We start from the raw sequence: 23124 nt of genomic DNA on the forward strand, positions 1-23124 counted from the left end.
TCTTGTTGAACTTTCCCTGATTATTTTTATGCTAAATACAGATGCATAAGCCTTCCTTACCAGTAATTAGGTGTCATTTATAATTCCTGAGTAGATTAATTTACCCAAATAGGCTTAGGTTTTCTAATTTACTTTTATTATCCCTGTTTTATTTATATGCCTAAAATGACATGTTCTAATACATATACTGCAGCACCAAAAAGAAATGATTTTGGTCCGTCCCCTAGCTTTTCATCATTAAGGACTGCTGTAGAAATGTGTTTTCTTGAGTACTAAGTACTCTATGGCATGTAGTTGACCCCAAATTGTCGAGCTAGCTTCCTATCTCTTTTTTTCTTGATAACTGAGAAACTTACAATGATTAGAATTTTGTAATATTCACAGTAGAAGTCAACCTATAGACCAATACCTTGTTTACAGGCAGTGCACAATTTCAAGTGGAACTGGTCAGTTAGCATGTGAACTGCAGACTGGATAAAATGCACTTACTATTTATAATCACTACTCCATTTCTTAATATTTACTTAGATGAAGGTTTTACCTGAGTGATAAATTATGGCGTTGCAAGGCTCTTGTGCTTGATATGGTAGTACAAGGTTGACATTTGAAAATTTTAGGCTTTTCACCTAAAACATCTGGAAAGAACTCTAACAGTTGGACCTCTGCATGAGTGGCCAAGGTCCTTGTCATCCCACCCTTTATAAATATATCCTTTTCCATTTTTAAGAGCACAGCCTCCCCTATGTATAACCAGACTAGAATGTACTAACAATGCTTGCTTGGAGACAGTTAAAAGGTAATGAATTACAAATGGATTTTGATCTGTGAAGTTACCTGGTCTTCCCGGGAAGTTCCTTTCTTTGCCTGCTGCTTCCTTAAAGCTTCATACTTTTGCTTTTCTCTTTTGTATTCTGCAACAGCACCATCTGGAGCAGGCTCTTCTTCTGAAAAATAACAGTCAACTATAATAAATAGGAAAAAACCTCTGTGGATTCATATAAATGTCTCTGCTCCTATCACTGAAAAGGAGGTCAGAATCTGGAACTGGTTTTCCTCCATTTAATTTAAAAATCAAACCAACTAACTTCACCAGCTCCCCAACTATTTCCTAAATTAGAAAGTGAGTGATGTTAATTTATCAATCAATTTTATAAGCATCTTTATTATATGCTGTACTATTATAGTTGTCCTCACTTGTACTCAGCTGTTTTTGTCAAATTTTATACGCACCAGATCTTTAATTCTAGGAAAAGTGCCATACTTGAAAAGAGCTAACATGATAGCTAACGTTTCAAGTACTCACTTAAAAAAGAAAATTTTACCTAAAATTCAGCAATGCCATGTTACATTATTTTCTTGGCTTCCAAATTACAATTTTTTTCAATATTGGTTGATTTTTCCAATACCCAGCCACGTTTATTATCCAGTTAAAATAGTAACAATAGGGCCTCCCAGGTGGCGCAGCGGTTGAGCGCTGGGTTGCGAAGCTGCCCGCGGCCTCTGTGGCGCCGGTTCAATCCCCGGCTGCTCCCCGGCCACCGGAGAAGGGTCCCGCATGGCGCGCAGACCTCTCCTGCCGCCCGCTGCTCCCCTCAGCAGTGTACTTCGGTCCTTCTGCCTGCTCTGCTCCCCGCTCTGGCTCTGGTGAATTCTCTCACCCTCCCGCACTTCTGACTGTACCCAGTGCATGTATAAACAAACAAAACAAACAAACAAATAAATAAAAACATGCCTCTATTAAAAAAAAAAAAATAAATAAAATAGTAACAATAACAACTTCAATAAACATATCTAACAAATAGGACAGCTACCAGCAGACAAAAATAATTTAATAATTCTATTTTTTTTATTAGTATATATTCCATTTGGTTTTCTTTTTAAAGTTTTCCCGCTCTTTTTTGATCATCTTAAGCTTTTATTATTTTTATTCCTTTAAAAATCTTTTAAATTAATTTAAAAAACTTGTTATATTACATTTTTCAGATTAATCTTGTGTATTCTTTTATGTCTTCTCTAGCTAGAGTGCTCATTTCTATGTGTATTCTAATTTTTGATTGTGAGTTTATCTTCAGCTGGAGCTGTATCTCCCTCACGCTCCATAGGAACTCTAGTCACCCAGATGTGTGTGAGGGTTGCTAAGGAGACCTCTTCATTTGTTTCTACTAGGCAAATAAGTGCTTCCATTGGTCTAGAGCTTTATTTATTTTTATAAAATTAATTTCTTGGTCTAGGATTCCTGTACCATACAGGTAGCATACATTCGTTCTTCATAGCTGTGCCTGGTAGAGGTTTAGGATTTTGACTCCCCCCCTCCCCTCCATACATAGTTCTGAAAAATGAAATTTTTTTTTTTTGCCTTCCTGACCTGGGGACAGTTTTTCTAGTTCCCACCTCTCTTGCCCCAAGGCCACATCTCTGTCCAAGTGTGAGATTAAAACCCCAGCTTCTAGCTATTAGCATCTACATCTGGTTCCAATATTCCACCCCCCTCCCCCGCAACAATAGTATCAGCTTGCCCACTTAATGCTCTGGCTATGTCTCCCTTTTGTTTTTGGTACCTAGGAATTTTCTTACTTTCTTAACCTTCTTCTCTTTCTCTCATGTTTAGCTGAGTATTTAAATTGGGCTAGATTACATTTTATCCGGCATTTGTATTTATCTATTGGAGAAGGAAGTTCTGTGTTAGGTCAGCCCATGTTGCCAGAACAGGAAGTAGCACATTCATTTCTCATGTGCTTCAATACTCCTGAATAAACAAAATTTGAATAGGTGGCTGGATATTTTAATGACATAAAACTGACTAAAAATTAAACAAGGAGTTTAAAAAGTTCAGGTTTTCTAAGTACAGAGTGTACTACTTTACTTGTAAATCTCAATATACACTGGATAATTCATAAGTAATATGATACCAAATGATGATTTGTCATTAACTGAAATTTCTATGAAACATATGCTAAATAAATAGAAATGAAAAATGGGAGTGGAGAGGAACACCCACTGAGAAATTACTATGTAACAGGCACCATGTTAAGGTGCTTTTAAATTCATGAAGAAAATATTCACAAACCTATTTTCCAAATCAGGAAAAAGGACAGGACAACACCATCACTGGAATAAAGTGAAGCTGGGATTTGAGTCTGTATGGTACTAAGGGTTCAACACTGTGCCCTACTGCCTTCAATTAAGACTTCAATTCAAACAGAAGTCAAGGAGATATAATACACAGCATGTGGGCTATAATCAATAATAGGGTATTACAAATTTCAAAGTAGTTATAAAAATCATGGTATTGAGACTTGTGATAGCCATTTTGCAATGTATAGAAATGTTGAATCATACATTGTATACCTGCAACTAAAATAATGTTACATGTCTCTTGTACTTCAAAAAAAAAACACAAAAAACTTCAATTCAGAAAAAAAGTTTAGTGTCTATTGTATGCCTCACACTCTTAACAATGATATGAAAGATATCAAAATATAGGCTTTCATTTTGCAAAGTAAACTGAAGGGTAAAATAAACATAATATATGAAAATAGTAATGAAATATAGCAATTGATTATAAGTATCAAAATGCTGATTCTTGAGTCCTAGAGCTAACTATTTTATTGTTAGCTTACATATAGTATAGTAAGAACAAAAATTCTAAAATATCTTAGCTATGTGTGAGATAAAATTAGATAATATATATGAAAAGCTGGTGAAGAGACTGTCCTACATCAATATAACTATCAGTTTACTAAAGCATAAGAACTAGAAGTTACCTTGAGGATTTTCTAATCTGCTTTCATAGTTTATAGATGAGGTAACTGAGGTGTGAGAAAGTGATGTGACTTAGCTGGTGTCCCCTGTGGATTTGGAGCATTGCCTAAGCTAAAACTTGTGTTTTGACTCTTAGTTTTGGTGACAATCTGCAGTAAGACTGATAAGAATATATTTTTGTTGCTGCATCTTATAAAGAATGCCTCCAGTCCTTCCCCTGAGAGCTAGTTTTAGTGACTTTATTCTTGCTCCACTAATCTGTTTTTTAGGAAACCGTATTGTTCCAAACATTAAAGGTGATGACTACTTAATTATTGGTTACTTAGCTAATGAATCAATGGTGTCCATCCACAAATCTCATTTTATAAGTAAAAGGGCTTATACCTCTAGTGTCTCAGGACCAGAGCTCCCAGTAACTGCACATTCATTTCTCAAAGAAAGTTTAGCAAGTGACTATTATGTGTCAGAAACAGTCAGTCTGCTATAAATGATTTTAAATCAGTTTGGATACCATAACCAGTGAAAACTTTTATAAATAGGTGATGTGTTAGTGATATTAGTAAACAAAATTTATAATAAAAACAAAAAGGGAAAGACTTTCGTGGATATAACAAAAATGACAGCTACTGAAATCTAGTTGTAGCTCATGACATTTCTGAAAGCTACAAAGTATGTTTTTGTCAAATTTTATATACACCAGATCTTTAATTCAAGGGAAAGTGCCATACTTGACAACAGCTAACATGATAGCTAACATTTCAAGTACTCACCATGTGCCAGATTCTAGTAACCTAAATTGCTTGGTTAATCCTCCTAACCAACTACCTATGAGGAAGACATTAGTCCCATTTACTGATAAGGAAACTCAGGCAATAAAATACTAATTTATCTCAGGGATAACACACAGAGGAATATAAACCCATATAATCTGGATCTAAGTACAAGTTCCTAAACAGCTTGGTTATTTTTTGATTCACAAGAAAACTTAGACAAAAATACTTCAACTTAATACAAAAAGGGGTCAGGTCAACAATTGACTATATGGTGATGACATAAAAGCCTACAGCAAAAATCCTCCCAGATCATAATATAAGGGAAGTAAAGTTTGTAAAACAGTGGGTTTACACCATAATTTCCACCTAGGAAGAATAGTTTATGGCTTTTTCTTGATTATCCTTAATGAACTATAATTTTTTTCTCATTTGAACCTTTAAAACACTTTGTAGCTCTTAACTATACTTAATAGTTCCCCCTTATCAATGGGGGATACACTGCACGACCCCCAGGGGATGCTGAAAGCACAGATAGCACTAAATATCTCCATGTGCTTTTTCCTATACAAACATAACTGTGGTAGTTAAATTTACAAATTAGTCACATTAAGAAATGAATAATAACTAAAAAAAAACCCCACACAATTATAACGCTTTGTTATAAAAGTTATGTGAATGTAATCTTACTCTCAAAACATTTTATTGCACATAATATTTTTGGATCTTGATTGACATGGTAACTGAAACTGCTGAAAGTGGAACTTATTATTAGGGAGGGGGTCTTATTATATATCACAACTGCATCTTTGTATTGCCCCCTAAGCTATAAACTCACAGGCAAATTCACATGTGCCCTGTTTGTGACCTGCCATATGCCTTGAATATAGTATGTACTCAATAAATGGTAGCTAAATGGAAAAAGAACAGATTGATCACTTTTGGGTTTTAAATTACAACAGTGTCTAGTTTCCTTATTGCTTTTGCTGAATAGAATGGTTTCTCAACAGGCTTGGGCCTAGCAGAGAAATACATTTTTAATAGATAATTGACAAATTAAGTTGTAAGGAACTAGATAATTTCTGACAATTACTAAATAGAGATGAGAGGAATAGGAAAAATCAACTTTAAGGCAGTTACCCTAATTAAGGTTCCTTAGCACTGAGCCTTCTGGGTTGAATCCCTGTAAGAATTTGCTGCTATTCATTGAGGTAATTTTACCATCTCTTTGAGGAGCTATTGGGGATAACATACATATCTACTCCTCCTATCAAAATGCCTGGCTTTTGGTTTGTTTTGTTAAAAGTCTAATAATGGGAGTGTTAACAATAGGAATATGCTTCATTTTCCTTAAAATGAAAGCTCACATAAAATACATTCTTCATTATAATCTTTCATAATTATAATCCATAATATTTATTGAATGACCAGAGGTTAAATCTGTACTTGCCTTAAAAAAACTGGTTTCTATTCAATGAAAATGCCACGATGAAAACTTATTCACAATAAAGAAATTATTTAATGGAGGTGTTTGTATAAACATTTACAAAAAATAGATAGAAGCTTGGGTAAAGACTAGGCTAAGAGTATTTTTTTTTCTGAACTGTGAACTAAAATAACAAATCTACCATTTTTAAAATTTTATTTACCAAATACTTTTATTCCACAAATCAAACAATATTGGCTCCATCTGGTGGTCAAAATAAGCACCTACATTTTCATGAACATTAATCAAAAGTGGTAAAATAATTTAGGGTCTATCTGATGTGTGCTTAAATAGAGAACACTGAAGTATGCTTCAACCCTGAACATTAAGTGGTAGTTAGTCTATATTTACATGGAGTTTTTATTTATCTTTTTCTTTATTCATCCCAGCTTCATTGCTTCATCTAATTTTGAGGCTTAAAATAATATGATAGCTTTTTTCCCCCTAGTGTTTTTCTATTAGCTGAATTGAGACATGAAGGTAACAACGTATTATAATAAAGTAGAAATTTATCCAGATTTTCATAATGTATTCCATTTTGGAATAAAAACTATAAAAATACTGATTTTTATCTGTATTTTCTACTAGACACTTCGAGAAGTCTTAATTAAAATTAAATCTTAATTTTAAAATTACACATAAAAGGAGAATGACAGAATCACAAAAAGAAATTAGTACTAGAAAATTCTTAGGTAGCAATGACCTACTAATCTAAAACTGAGGTTCAGAGAGGTCAAATGATTGTGCTAAGTGGGAAATAGCACAAATCAGACTTTCTGACAATCCTATGTTGTTTCTATACTCTTTATACTATGATATGATGTGCACTTTCTCTCTGCAGTACATAATCACTGCAGATATATTTCATACAATCTGATAATCACTTTGAAATGATAAATATTTATAGTACAGCGACCATTTATAAAATAACATGAATCCCCAATATAATTTATAATTTAATTCTCTAATATGATTTAATTCTCTAATTAGGAATTTCCTTAATTTTTGTTTTGTTATTTTCCCTTAAGATATTAGCAATTTTAAAAATATGTTTACAATTCCTAGTCAAATACGAAAGTTATCTTTTTACACAGTACATTGCTTCGTTGTGCTTGTAATTCAAATAGCAGTTTTGTTGGTAACAGGTTATAGTCATAATGGCAAATAGTTTAGTTATCACAAAGTTAATTAATTCACTAAAAATTAATTCAAATGAATTTAAGTGAACTTACCTAAGTTAGAGCTGAAGAGAGCTTAGATCAGTAAAGACACTTTGGACACTAAACATTAAATTGGTTTAATTGCCTTATCTTTTACTAATAATTTTTTTATTATTATACAGAGTCTGATGAGTAGCCTTTTATTTTATTTTTTTAATTTAAATATTTTATTTTATATAATTCTTACATCTTTTTTCATTTTTGCACAATATATGCATTTTCATTTTGGTTATATTCCCCATACAATTGCACCCCCCCCTTATTTTGACTCTAGTCCTTCCTTTCCCCGCCCCTCCCTCCCCACCCCCATAGTGTGTCTCTGGTTTATAGTTGCTTGTTGATTTTGATTTTTACTTTGTATTGATTAGTCTTTTTCCTGGTCTCTTATTTAGGTTTTCTAAATTCCTGTTATGAGTGAGACCTGATGAGTAGCTTTTTAAACAGCTATTTTCTGCATTCTTTCTAGTAAAGATCACAAGGAACGATTACAATATATAAATAATTACTGAGGGACATGAGTGACTTCTCTTCTGGTGACTACAGCTTCCCACCTGTCACCTGTGGTCTTAGTCCTGCTCAAATTTACCTCATTTTTCCTGACAGGGACCTCAGGACTAGCACAAGGATTGATTGATGTTGCCCCCCAGGTCCCTCAACAGAACACACTCTGTACTCCTCCAGATGGTGTGACTCAGAATTCTTGTAGTTTGATGGCCATTTAGACAACATCTCTTCCCTATGTTGTCCTGTCATCAGATGTGGGAATTACAATTTATATACTCCCTGTTGTAGCAATAAGAAATATAAAAAATACATAAAAAATATATGTATATTACATATAATAACATACATATATATTCATGTTGAAAAGATTTTATGATGTTTATCATGGAGGATACAAAGAAAGAGTTGCTACCTAAACTGCCTAAGGTTATGATTACCTTAGCAAAGCAAGCATAGCAGACTGCATTTCTAATAGTGTACTTAAAGGAAGGTTCTACTGTTTTTGATAAACTCATGAGGTACTTTTCTTCAAGGATGTAAGTTTACAAACTAGTTCAGAACAGTCCTTAAATACTTAGATGTGTGGTATGGCAAAGTATTATTTGTATCTCCTATGTGATTAAGGAAACTGAAGCAATTAAGTGGCTTAATCACTACTCTCAGCACCATCACCATTTTTTTTTAGGACCTAGCATATCAGAGATAAAATAAAAACTCTGTGCCTGCATTCTCACTTAATTCTGTAAGAACAGAAGGGGTGTTATCTTTATTGTATGCGTGAGAAAACCGAGGTTCAGAGAGGTGAAGTATCTTGCCCAAGGTTATACGGCTAATAAATGACAGAGTAGGATTTGAAATCAGGGTTGTCAGACTTCAAAGCCATGCTTTTTCTAGTCTATTACACTGCAAACAATCATGGGGAAGGGGAGGAGCACTATTATATATGGCAGTGAGGGAAACAAAGATAGTTGCCGATGTTAAGGAGCTTATTCACTGGAAATGGGATAAGAAATCCTCTTTAACTGTGAGGCGGCACAAATAAAGTGGGAGATACTTATGATTGATGCAGAAGAGTGAGGGAGAAAATTCAGTGGAGGAAGTGGCAGTATAACTGCCTTGGGCCTTGAACAATGGGCCTTGAAGAACATATAATATTTAGCCATAGTAGTTAGAAGAGACATCATAAACAAAAGATAAAACAATATTAATGTAGGATCCACATAAGAAAGAGGAAAGATGTTTTGTGAAAATGACCAAGAGGTGCGTAAGATAGTGGATAAGAAAAATAGGCTAAAATTATGTTTGTGAAAGTTTCAGAAAGGAATTTGAGTTTTACTTTGAAAACAACAAGCTTTTACAATTTATATCCAGTAGATCTCTACTGCAAAGAAATAATCCACAAGTGTTTGTGAGCCATCATATAAACTATATGATGTGAACCACTTTAGATTGTTATGTTGTTTGAACTCATTTCCAAGAATTTTTTGAAGGGCATTTTTTTGATTATGATATAAGTTTGAGTTAGTGGGTAAAATGGAAAGATAAATTTCCAGGTTTCCTAACAAAGCCCATACTGCTCTTAATTAATGATAACAACGCATTCCTTAGTACTTAGTGAGCAAGAGAAAAAATTCAAATGAATAGGAAATAGAGAGCAACTGATTTCCAAAATCTTTAGGAAGGTACTTTGAAAAATATCCTGATAAATAACAGCTTTAAATAAACATTCAGACTAGATACATGTGCCAGGCATTTATATGGTAGTACATTCCCCAAAAGCTGAGTACAGTTCCTCTCAAGTGCACATGGGACATTCTTCAGGAGAGATCACATGTTGGGTCACAAAACGAGTATCAAATTTATTAAGTTTAAATCATAACAAACGTTTTCTCAAATCACAATTTTATCAAACTGAAATCGACTAGAAAGAAAAGAGGGAAAACCTCTAGTAGGTGAAAACTGAACAACATGCTACTGAAGCACTATTGGAATAAGGAAATCAAAGAAAAAAATAAAAAAAAATACCTGGATGCACACACACACAAAATGAAGACACAGCTACCAGAACCTTTGGGACATAGCAAAAACAAGTTTCAGAGGGAAGCATATAGCAATAAAGGCCAACATAAGAGCTTAAATAATCTTTTCTCTCACCTTAGAGAATTAGAAAAAGAAGAAATGAAACCAGAAGCCAGTAGAATGAAGAAAATAATAAAAATCAAATGTTGGTGAGGGAGTGCAGAAAAAGGAACCATCGTACACTGTTGGTGGGACTACAGACTGGTCCAGTTCCTATGGAAAACAGTATGGAGGTTTCTCAAAATATTCAAAATAGATATGCTATCTGAACCAGTAATTCTATTCCTTGGCATTTAGCCAAAGAACACAAAAACATTAATTTGAAGGGGTATATGCACTCCTCTCTGTTCACTGCAGTATTATTTACAACAGCCAAATTATGGCGACAACCTATATTTCCACAACCCACACACAGTGATTGGATTAAGAAGGTGTGTTACATGCAATACTGTTCAGCTATAAAAAAAGAAGAAAGAGAACTCCAGCCATTTGTGACAATATGGATGGAATTGGAGAGGATTATGCTAAGTGGAATAAACCAGAGAAAGAAAGGCAAATACAAGGCAATGTCACTTACATGTGGAATATAACAAAGGAACTGCCAAAACCAAACCAAAACTACTTCCAGAAAAGACTGGAGAATTAAGGCTACTAGAGGGGCAGGGATGTGGAACAAAGTGGAAAGGGGGCACAATGGTATATGACAATGTGATATGGGTGCTCTGGGTGGATGGGTTTGGTGATGTACATCTAAGAATATTTAACCTAGTCCTCTGACTCATAGACAGTGATTAAACCTATGAAGGAAGGAAGAAAGAAAGAAGGAGGTTGAGATGGGGAAAGGAAAGGAAAAGAAAAAAATAGAGGAAAAAAATTCCTGATAAAAGAATTTCCCCATATCAAAATATTCTAATTTAAATGTGAAAATATGTGCCATTATTTAGAATCACCATATCCAATTATTTCTAGCTCTGTTTACAGTGTCAAGATATTTTACCCAACTAGGCCAAGTCTTTTATTATAGGTGCACAAATTCTTCAGATTTCACTCCTCTTCCCATCTTTACTGATATCTCTAAAAAGTTAAGTTTTAGATGAAGTGAGGGTAGGAAAAAGGTTACCAAACTATATTTCTTATAAAGTTGCCTGTGTCCAAATGTACTTTCTGGTCCATGGGATTTGAGGCTGAATCGGATGAAGGTTACCTTGCTCAATCTCAGTGGTAATGATCTGAACTATAGATCAGCTCTCAATCTGCTGACTCTGGCTGCCTATTAACAGGTCTGGCTGCCTATTAACAGGTGCTTATTTTGCTTTTTAAGGAAACAATAGTTTGCAGTTTTATAGTGGAAAGAATATTGGACAGAAGTCCTGACTTCTCAAATTTATTGGTTAAATTAGGGTGAGTACTAAATATGTTTAATGCTGGTTTTTTTCATTTGCAAATTGGAAACTATAATACTTATTTAATATACTTCTCAGGACTGTTACAGTACTAAATGTAATGAGGCATGTGATAGTGTTAGGGGGAAAAGGATGTCCCAAAGCAAGGGGGGAATTGTTAGGGGGAAAAGGATGTCCCAAAGCAAATTCCATATAGGCTTTGTGGACTCCACCCCCACCCCAGGTCAAAGCCAAAGACACTGGGAACTCCAAATCCCATCACCACCAAAGGGAAGGTGGCTGGGACCTGAGGGTGGGGTTAAGCAGCCAGGTGGATACAAAAGGCAGACACATGGGCTTTGGGGGCTCTCCATTTTTGGGCTCTCAGCCAGCTCGGAGCGTCCGGTCAGCTCTGAGAGTGACTTTGGGTTTCCAGGTCGTCGGATCGGGTAGGACGCATTAAAGACTTTATTTCCCTATTTTCTCCCTGAGTTGTACATTTTTTCTTATTTCTTTTTCTCTTGTAAATAAACCTTTTATTAACCCTTTTGCATGTGTCTGTAGTAGAGTATTCATAAGTCCCTTTAAAGCGCGCGGGTGAGGACCCACAGCCAGGAACCCGTTTAATATCGGGGTTGCTCTATAACAATAGGACTTTGTAAACTGTTCATGTTATATAAATATAGGTATTATTATTTGGTAGTGAATACTGGGCATCATATTTTTTGTCTATATGCTACTTTATTATTATGGTTCCCTTCAAATTTGAAGAAGCAAGAAATAGAATATTTTTCACTTTATTATACTTAGAGTAAAAATATTTCTGTATATATATTAAATCATATTTTCAAAGTACCAATAAAACTTACAGTGAGAGGAAATGTGAAAAATCCTTTTGTGAAGTGAATTATCAAAATTTAATTTATATTTCTGCAAATTTGAGTGATTAATATAGCATTCTTACCATGAGGCTTACCTATTATTCTGAATTTGTATAAGAATAAAGAGTATTTGCTGGCATCCTGAGTGGATTTGCTACTCCTACCTTCTGCAGATAGCTAACACCCCTACAAACTGTGCTTCCCAGGTGCAGGTCAGTATTCAAAGTGCTCACACATAAAAACTCATTTAAATATAACAGGAAGCAGTTATATTATCTCAAACCTGGAATAACAACAATTACCAGTTACCATTTTAGGTTTAATGCTGCTGAACATTTCTTGCATAGTTCCTACAGCCTAACTATGACCAGGAAAAAACACAAATATAGTAATCAACAAGGTGATTTATCAACTAATGTTAAAGTCTCTGAACTCTGTTGTATATTAAACCTGGGGAGCTTAAAGTAATGACACCTAGGTTCTTACTTCCTGAGCTCTTGAATTTCCATGTGATGCTAATTTGCAGAAAAGTCTGACAACCACTGGTCTAATGGTGAGGGAGAAAACAGGAATCTTATAAAAATGATCTTAAACAATGTCTTGAATATTGAGGCAATATTCCTTACACATAGAAGCCCTTCTAGGAAGAGGGAGCTGTACTGCTAAGACTGAGGTGGCAAAATGATTGGTATGCAGAAAAATTCTGCCTGTATGGAGCTTAGGATCCACAGTGGGAGATGAGACTAGTATGACTGTCAAAATTTATGTCATGTGGGCACTTATATTGCATGCACATGATTTTATCCTGTAGGAAATGAGATGCCATTAAAGAATTTTATGAAAGGGATTGACACATGATCAAGTTTGTATTTAAGAAAAGTCACACTGAAAATGTATTGGCAGGATCTGAGATTAGCAACAGAGATCTGTTGGCAGCCTGTTAGCAGGTTGTTAAAATAGTCCAACAAAAAAATTGTGGCTAGAATGGTCACAGTAGGATATAATGCACATTCTAGAAACCTGTAGAGAAAGGGGCAGGGTTTGCAAGAGGAATGTAGAAAGAACAGATTTGTTTTGAGGATGTTTCATTATTTTGAGGTCTAAATCTGATTCTTTGCACTCAGTAAAATATCAAACATTAATCTCTCATTGGCAAACATTAAATGATGTTTTTCTCTAAAAATATCTCTAGATGCTTAGATAACAGAATAGTTTCCAAAATAATTATCCCTAAGTCTTAGATTTCACATTTATTTTAAAAGTTCTTGAGAAATTTTCTATTTTCTAAGTAAATTTCCCTATTATTAAAATTTCTCTCTTTCCCAAAGTTCTTAAAAGAATGAACTTAACCAAGAAACAAACCTAACCAACAAAATAAACTTAAAACTGTCTTGTAAGTTACTGTAAACTCAAAGTCTTCCCAAAAGTTGGCTCTTGACTACATTAAAATCAGTGGTTTAAAAGTTAAACTGTTTTTTTTAATCCTATTTCATCAGAATTAGGTACTGTTGGTGATTTCTTTTTTTAGAAGATTACTTTATTGTAAGATTTTCATTTTATTTATTTTTGTGTAGAACTTGGGTGTAGGTTCAAGGTGGGAGGAGGGGGTTGAGAGGATTCACCAGAGACAGAGTGAGGAGCAGAAAAGGCAGATGCACTGAAATACTCTGCTGAGGGGAGCAGCAGGCGAGACAGGAGAGGTCTACTGCACCGTGGGTCAGTTCTCTGGCCAGGCATTGAACTCAGCCCGCTTTGCCTAGGGAGGGCTGTTGTGGTGGGAGCGCTGAGACTTAACCCCTAGGCCTCCAGGGAGGCCCCCATGATTTATGTCTTATAGGTTATTTCTTCTGTGGAATAAAGGTTCCATAAATGATTGAACCCATGTTACAGACACGAACATGTTATAGAAATGTTCCCGGTCCTCCGTCACACTCATTTCCACCTTTCACCTCCCTCAATGAGGAAGTTTTTTTTTTTTTTTTTAAATAATAAATTTTATTTTTATATTCCCCATACAATTGCAGCCCCCCCCCATTCTGACCCCAATCCCTCCCCTCCCGCCCCCGCCCCCCTAAAAGTGTCTCTGGTTCATAGTTTTTGTTGATTTTGATTTTCACTTTCTTATAGTTATTCATTTTCCTGGTCCCTTATTTAAATTTTCTAGATTCCTGCTATGAGTGAGACCATCTGGTATTTTTCTTTTTCTTTCTGGCTTATTTCGCTGAGCATGATCCCTTCCAGCGCCATCCATGTTGCTGCAAATTGCATGTGTTTATCTTTTTTGAATGCTGAGTAATATTCCATGGTATATATGTACCACATCTTCTTGATCCAGTCATCTATTTTTGGGCATTTGGGTTGTTTCCAAAGCTTAGCTATTGTAAATAGTGCTGCTATAAACATAGGGGTGCAGGTGTTCTTTGGAATTGATGTTTCTGTGTCCTTTGGGTAAATACCTAGGAGTGGAATTGCTGGATCCTATGGAAGCTCTATGTTTAGTAGGTCCAGAAATCTCCACAGAGCTCTCCACAGTGGTTGGACCAGTTTGCACTCCCACCAACAGTGCAGAAGAGTTCCTTTTTCTCCACACCCTCGCCAACATTTGTTGTTGCTAGTTTTTTTAATATGTGCCATTCTCACTGGAGTAAGATGGTATCTCATGGTAGTTTTGATTTGCATTTCCCTGATGACAAGTGATGTTGAACATTTTTTCATATGCCTGTTGGCCATTTGCATTTCTTCTTCAGAGAAGTTTCTTTTTAGCTCTTCTGCCCATTTTTTGACTGGATAATTTTCTTTGTTGTTGTTGAGTCTCATCAGCTCTTTGCAGATTTTTGTGATCAGTCCTTTATCATTAGTGTTGGGTGCAAAAATGTTCTCCCAGTTGGTGGGGTTTCTCTTTGTTTTTGTTATTGTCTCTTTTGCTGTGCAGAAGCTCTTTAATTTGATGTAGTCCCAGCTGTTTATCTTTGCCTTCACTATCACTGCTTTGGGTGATGTGTCTGTAAAGATGTCTTTGATGTGCAAATCCCGTAGTGTTTCGCCTATATTTCCTTCTATATATTTTATGGTTTCAGGTCTTATGTCTAGTTCTTTAATCCATTTTGAGTTGATTTTTTGTGTATGGTGTGAGGTAGTGGTCAAGCTTCATTCTTTTGCATGTAGCGACCAAGTTTTCCCAGCACCATTTATTGAACAAACTTTCTTTGCTCCAATGCATAGTCTTTGCTCCTTTGTCAAAGATTAGTTGACCATAAATCTGTGGGTTTATTTCTGGATTTTCTATTCGATTCCATTGGTCTGTATGTCTGTTCTTGTTCCAATACCATGCAGTTTTGATGATTATGGCTTTGTAGTATCGTTTGAAGTCTGGGAGTGTGATGCCTCCATTCCCTTCTTTTTTTTTTCAGGAGAGCTTTGGCTATTCGGGGTTTTTTGTGATTCCATATGAATTTCATCAATAATTGTTCTATTTCTTTGAAGAATGACATTGAAATTTTGATTGGAATAGCATTGAATCTGTAGATTGCTTTTGGAAGGATGGCCATTTTAATAATGTTTATTCTTCCAATCCATGAGCAGGGGATGTCTTTCCATTTCTTTGTGTCTTCTTCTATTTCTTTTAACAGTGTTTATAGTTTTCTTTGTACAGGTCCTTTACCTCTTTTGTTAGATTTATTCCCAAATATTTGATTTTTTTTGTTTCAATAAAAAAAGGGATGGTTTTTTTGATTTCTTCTTCTTCAGATTTATTGTTTGTGTATAGGAAGGCTACTGACTTTTGCGTGTTGATTTTGTATCCTGCCACTTTACTGAACTGATTGATGAGTTGAATTAGTTTTTCTGTGGAGTTTTTGGGGTTCTCTATGTATATTATCATATCATCTGCAAATAGTGATAGCTTGACTTCTTCTTTCCCTATTTGGATTCCTTGGATGTCTTTCTCTTGTCTTATTGCTCTGGCTAGGACTTCCAGTATTATATTGAAAAGCAGTGGTGAGAGTGGACATCCTTGTCTTGTTCCAGATCTTAATGGAATTGCTTTCAGCTTTTCACCATTGAGAATGATACTGGCTGTTGGCTTGTCATAGATGGCCTTTATGATGTTGAGGTATGTTCCTTGTATCCCAAGAATTTCAAGGGCTTTTATCATGAATGGGTGTTGCACTTTGTCGAAAGCTTTCTCAGCATCTATTGATATTATCATATGGTTTTTATATTTCTTTTTGTTGATGTGTTGGATAACGTTGATTGATTTTCGGATGTTAAACCATCCCTGTGTCCCGGGAATGAATCCTACTTGGTCGTGGTGAATTATCTTATGGATACATTGTTGGATTCTGATAGCTAAAATTTTATTGAGGATTTTTGCATCAGTGTTCATTAGGGAGATTGGCCTGTAGTTTTCCTTTTTTGTGTTGTCCTTGTTCGGTTTTGGTATTAGTGTAATGTTGGCTTCATAGAACGTGTTTGGTAGTGTCCCTTCCTTCTCAATTTTTTGGAAGAGTTTGTGAAGGATAGGCACTAATTGGTCTCTCAATGTTTGGTAGAATTCATTTGTAAATCCATCAGGTCCTGGGCTTTTGTTTTTGGGGAGGTTTTTGATTACCATTTCAATTTCGCTGCTTGTAATTGGTCTGTTTAGGTGTTCTATTTCTTCTTTATCTAGCTTTGGGTGATTGTAGAGTTGTAGGAATTTGTCCATCTCCTCTAGATTGTTAAACTTGTTTCCATATAACTGTTCATAGTAGTTACTGATTATTCTTTTGATTTCTGCTGTGTCCGTTGTGATTTCTCCTCTTTCATTGATGATCCTGTTTATTTGTGCTTTCTCCCTTTTTTTCTTTGTGAGCCTGGCTAGGGGTTTGTCTATTTTATTGATTTTTTCAAAGAACCAGCTCTTGGTTTCATTGATCTTTTGGATTGTTTTTTTAGTTTCAATTTCATTTATTTCTGCTTTGGTTTTTATTATTTCTTTTCTTCTACTGGTTTTGGGGTTTTTTTGTTGTTCTTTTTCTAGATCTTTGAGCTTCGAGATTAGGTTGTTTCTTTGAGTTCTTTCTTGTTTCTTGATGTGAGCTTCTATTGCTATATATTTTCCTCTTATTACTGCTTTTGCTGCATCCCATACATTTAGGATATTGGTGTTCTCCTTGTCGTTCAATTCAAAGAATTTTTTAATTTCTTCTTTGATCTCCTCATTAGTCCAGTGGTCTTCCAGTAGTGTGGTTTTTAATCTCCATGAGGTAGGAAAGTTCCTTGCCTTCTTTTTATGGTTTAATTCTAGTTTGATGCCTTCATGGTCAGAAAAGATGGTTGATATGATTTCAATCTTGGTGTATCTGTTGATGTTTGTCTTGTGCCCCAGTATGTGATCGATCCTGGAGAATGATCCGTGTGCGCTTGAGAAAAATGTGTACTCTGTTTTTTTGGGGTTTAGTGTTCTATAGATGTCTGTTAAGCCCAATTGCTCTAGGTCCTTATTTAGAGCTTTGGTTTCTTTACTTATTTTTTGTCTTGTTGATCTATCCATTGTTGATAGTGGTGTGTTGAAGTCTCCCACTACATATGTGTTTTCTCTGATGTCTGTTTTCAGAGAGGACAACAGTTGTCTTATATATTTTGGTGCTCCTTCATTTGGTGAGTATATGTTAATGAGTGTTATTTCTTCTTGAAGTATTGTCCCCTTGATCATAATGTAGTGACCACTGGGGTCTCTTTTTATCTTTTTGAGTTTGAAATCTGTTTTATCTGATATAAGTATAGCTGTTCCTGCTTTCTTTTTTGGTCCATTTGCTTGTAGGATTGTTTTCCATCCTTTAACTTTGAGCCTATTTTTATCTTTTGTAGCTAAATGTGTTTCCTGGAGACAGCAAAAGGTTGGGTTTTGTTTCTTAATCCAGGCTGCAACTCTGTGTCTTTTTATTGAAGAGTTTAGTCCATTTACATTTAGAGTTAATATTGATATGTTAGCATCTGTATTTGCCATTGTGATTGTCTTTCCTTTGATTTTATTTATTTATTCTTTTAATAACTTTTTTTTTTTGGCCTTCTTTCATTGTTATTCGTCCCTCTGAAGTTCTGGCTTTAGGACTCCTTGTAGTATTTTTTGGAGTGGGGGTTTAGTTGTAATGAAATTCCGGAGTTTCTGTTTGTCTGGGAAGGTCCATATTCTTTCTTCAAAGAGGAAGGAGAGCTTTGCGGGATAGAGTATTCTTGGTTGGCATCTGTTTTCTTGGAGTCTGTTGACTATGTCCCTCCACTCTCTCCTTGCCCGTAGTGTTTCTTCAGAGAAGTCTGATGTCAGCCTGATTGGCTTTCCTTTGAATGTTATCTGTTTCTTACCTCTTGCCAGCTTCATTATTTTTTCCTTGTCCTGGATTCTTGGGAGCTTTACTATTATGTGTCTTGCTGTATTTTTTCTTTCGTCGTGGAAGTTTGGTGTTCTTCTTGCTTCTTGTATATCAATTTTCAGCTCCTTCTTCACATTTGGGAAGTTCTCTTCAATTATCTCTTTGAATATTTTCTCTGTTCCTACATCTCTCTCCTCTCCTTCTGGTATTCCTATAACTCTTATATTTCCTTTCCTTCAATGAGGAAGTTTTTCTTGACTAACAGTAGTTCTCACTCTTCTGAAATGCTCTGTATCTTAAATTGTTTACCAAATGTAGCGTTTGAAATACTCTATTAATTATGAGTACTATTTAATTATGACTAATAATTAATACTGTTTGACTATTATAAAATATCAGTTTCCCATGAATTAATCTTATTACACCTGGAGCAAGGTTGGCTATTTTAGAACTGGGCAAAGTGTCCTGTGGGTTAGTTATTCCAAGCTTAGCCAAGTGTTAGTTATTTTTGTGCAGAACATAGTGGTGTTTTTTGAACATAGTGGTGTTTTTGAACTCTTTGAACCTTGACCTATCATAGCAAATATACTTTTCATCTGAACTATACACACACATATGTTTCATACATAGTTAAACGTGAAATTGTATATACGAGGTTGAACCATATGAAATTACTGCCATGTTTTGTTTACTTACAAAAATGACAAAATTGTATTATTCAAACCAAATAATTCAAAAAATCATAAAACAGTATTTACCCAAAATTAAAAAAAAAACAGTATTTACACATTACCATAGGTGATGTACTCTGACACTTTCTGGTCTGTAACGTTCTATTTACACACAAAAATGTTGGTTAAAATACATAGTTGATTTCGTGATCCACCAGTATGTTATTGGCTACAATTTGAAAGACTTCACTTTAACCTCTAACCTAAGCCTTAAGGTCTGCCTCTAACTTAAGCCTTAATCTGCAGGATAAAAGGATTCTTAAAGGTTCATAAGTGGCCCAGAATAGTAAGGTAAAGATGATGCAACTGCCTGGAAACTCTCTGTGCATCTCTGAGCACTTAGCAAAAATGGCAAGGACCATACTAAATGGAGAGAATTCAGAAATTGGAGATTTTTCTCTAAATCTTTTCTGATTTGATACAATTAAACTGATCACATAACATAGAATGAGATCCAGCATGGTTGACCAGTAATGTTCAAAATGAGGGTTACCCTTGGGACACAGTGATATGTTTTATAAGGCTGTCTCCAAAGTCCTTTCCTGCATCCAAAAAACTTTACATGTAATGCCAGATTTCTCTCCACAAAGAGGGGAAGCCCCATAGGGAATATTTCTGCCTGACACTTCTTTTCTTACTTTCTAGAAGATAATCATTATGCTAGATGAACTGAAACTTTCCATGCTGCATAACATTCTCTAAAAGTGAAACTTTTCCAGTTCTGTTAACAACTAATGAAACAGTAGAGATGATAGCAGATTGCAGACACACTGCTTATATTCTTATTATGCTTTCAGCTTATTAAAAGTAATGTTTACATAAAGATCTTGTACAAATCACTATTAACCATTTTTGTCTATGAAAACCAGAAAATGTGAGTTCTTATCCAAATGATTCAGCTGTTACCACAAAGAGGCTGATGCTTGCATGGGCAAGTGTCACAATCAGCACTGAGGCACAAAGAAATCAGACTGGGCTTCAAGCAAGAGCAGAGGCACACGGGCTAACTTGAGAGCAATGAGAATACTGTTAGCCAGAGCCTTGGTGCTTGAGTTCTGTGCATGCACGCCCCTCCCCCATCCTTTATATTACAACAGTTTTATCTGATGGAACAGTGTTGACATAACTTGGACTGGTGCCAGCTCTACTGATGAGAAACAAGGTGGAACAGTTGCTGGTTGGAGAGAATGTTTCCTTTTTAGGAAGTAGTAGTAAAATGATATATGGAAACATGGTTGCAATGGACTATCACAGGGTTTTAGAAAAGGAAGGCTCAAAGAAACTCAAATAAATAGTCAATGTATACAAGAAGGCATTCAAGTGCAGAGATGAAAAGTATAAATCTAATGGGAATAATAACTGGCCACAGAGATAGCAATTGATCTGAATTCTAGTTGATGCAGGATTATTTTTGGTCCTTTTATATCATCAGATGTTAACCATGAGAAGAATAGTAAAGACACAAATGATAAGTCCTAGTTACCTAAGAGATTCATTACTCACTATCTCATTAAAAACCATAGACAACCCATGATGCCAACATAAAAATTAGACAAAAAAGGAAATTGCTTATCTAATTGCAGGAAAGAAGCAAAACTTGAAACAGTTAATCTTTACAACTACAAAAGCAATGGAAACACTGGTTTCATTGATAAACATCATTCTTAAATATAGCATAGATATGTTCACTCTCAAGTCTTAGACCCACATGACCCAACTGCTTTCATCTGCTTCATCCTCTAATCTCATGTTAGAACATAAGGACATATCTTCACTGAATACTGAAATGGAATGTCTAACATTCTATTCTCCACAAGTTTATGAATCTGAACATCTTTTTACCCACAATGCAAATGATAAAAGATGCCCCTGATATTCACCAAAAGGAACCACAAAATCCAAAAATGCATACTGAAATGTCAAAGAGGAGAATCAATCACATCCAGGAAATCCTTAGATATTTTATTATGAACATTATATAACATGTACATTTTTATGCTATATGTAATTAGCTAGTATAGCATGTACAAATTTGTGATATATGCCTGTCTGCCTGTCTGTCTATCTATCTATCTATCTATCTATCTATCTATCTATCTATCTATCTAATCTAGTCTAATCTAGATAGGAGATGATGGTGGCTGCCAATGGGCTATTAACACTGGATCTGCTGATCAATTGGATAGAGGATATAAAAGAAGAGTCAAAGTTGGTTCTAAGGTTAATTAAGATAGGAAAGATTTCAGGAAGAGCGGGTCTGGAAAAAGATCAGTTCTAATGCTCTAACATGAGCTTATAGGATGAAGCAGACAAAAGCAGATGGCTAATGTTGGTCTGAGACTTGAGAATGAACATATCTATGCTGTAGTTAGTCCAATTTAGGGCATGTTAAATTTAAGATGCCTATTAAACACTTTGAGAATTATCATACAGATGGCATTTAAATTAATGAGATTAAAAGACATTGCAAAGAAGTAGGTGCAGTAGAAGACAGAAGAAATGGGAGATCAAGTAAAGTAGATGATTCAAAGAGGAAGAATGTTATCTTCCTCAATTTTTTAATAAAAAATTGAAAATCACTATATATTTTCTATAATCTTTACATTTTACCCTAGTAAGACAAAAATAGGGCTGTGATCTAGGGTTACGTTTGTTTTATTCATTAAATTCATTTTCCCCCTTGTCTCCATCTTTTTTTTTTTTTTGAACTAGGAGTACAATCGTACTGATAAAACATTTTACCACAGCTATCACCAATTCTTAATGAAAAGCATAAATGACGCCCTGTTTTAAAGATTTAAGAGTTTCAATGTCTGCTTTTTTTCTTTAGAAGAATTATATATCTAAGTTCCATGCCAACTTGCACTTCCCACCTTTCATTTTAGTAGATAACATTATCTTTTTCTTCTGGAATTATTTTTGTATACTTTAGTATACTATGCTCCTCTGCCATGTTGCAGAAGATAAAGCAGTTAAAGTTTTATTATTGGAGCACACAAGTGGCATCATATGCAGAAGAATGAAGTTAAAGCTGAAGTATCCACTGGACTAACACCACATTTATGCTGCTGAAGGCAAAAAAAAAAAAAAAAAGAAAGAAAGAAAGAAAAGAAACACTATTTAGTCTAGAGTAAAGAGTAAGTAGCAGCAAAACAAATATTTGGTTGACTGTGGAAAGCCAATGTTTTCATTTCTAGTTATAAGCATAAAAGCTAAAAAAAGGCTGACCAAGCACATCTGACAGCAAATAACACATGCATTCATCAATCTTTTGGTGCACATAAAACTGATTCTTAATTAATGGGTTTAGATGTAATGAAGGTATAACTTTGCCTTAAATGCATTATATGCTTTTATTTATATGCATGTAAATATATTCATATCATTCATTTATTTTAAAAGATCTACCAAATATTTTCCTTCACTAGCATAAGATAAAGCTGTCCCTGCCCGTATAAGTGCTTTAACTTAGTAAAATATACTAAGCATATCAATAAATTTTTTTTCTACCCATGTAAAGGACCGCTTCGATAATCTGCAAAAGTTATAATGTGTTGAATGTTTGCTAAACTAAGAAGTTTGCAATTGGTGATTTATATATATTTTTTAACCCTTATAACACATTTATTTGTTATTACTTGATTCTTATAAAGAAACTGAAGCTCAGGAATAACTTGCTCAAGACTGTCCATCCTGCAATCAGAGCAAGCAGTGAAGCCCACATTTGTGTGGGATGGGATTCTGTAAGTCATGCTCCTGACAGTGCAGCAGAGGGATTAAAATCTCACAATTAGGAGAGTTTCTAGTTAGCAATTTAATCCCCAATCCTATTTTTAAATTAGAATACAAATGTATATTATTTCTGTATTTATATGCATATTTGTACAAAGGAAAAAAGAATGGAAGTATATATTGCAGTGGCTATTTTTGGATAAGAATAAAAGTGATCTTATTTT

The 23124-nt window shown here is 34.9% G+C and overlaps 1 protein-coding gene across 4 annotated transcripts in view; it reads right to left on the bottom strand.

Moving 5' to 3' along the window:
- The window catches only part of CWC27 (CWC27 spliceosome associated cyclophilin), a gene marked incomplete at both ends in the record, with an annotated part of 152737 nt that overhangs the window by 22659 nt on the left and 106954 nt on the right, over positions 1 to 23124 (bottom strand). For all 4 annotated transcript variants that reach the window (XM_084233276.1, XM_084233279.1, XM_084233277.1 and 1 more), the window contains one exon: positions 835 to 944. In XM_084233276.1, coding sequence (XP_084089402.1) covers positions 835 to 944 — 110 coding nt within the window. The remainder of the gene's footprint in view (positions 1 to 834; positions 945 to 23124) is intronic.

Source organism: Talpa europaea (genome assembly GCF_964194135.1).
Source record: "Talpa europaea genome assembly, chromosome: 5".
Taxonomy (NCBI): Eukaryota; Metazoa; Chordata; class Mammalia; order Eulipotyphla; family Talpidae; genus Talpa; species Talpa europaea.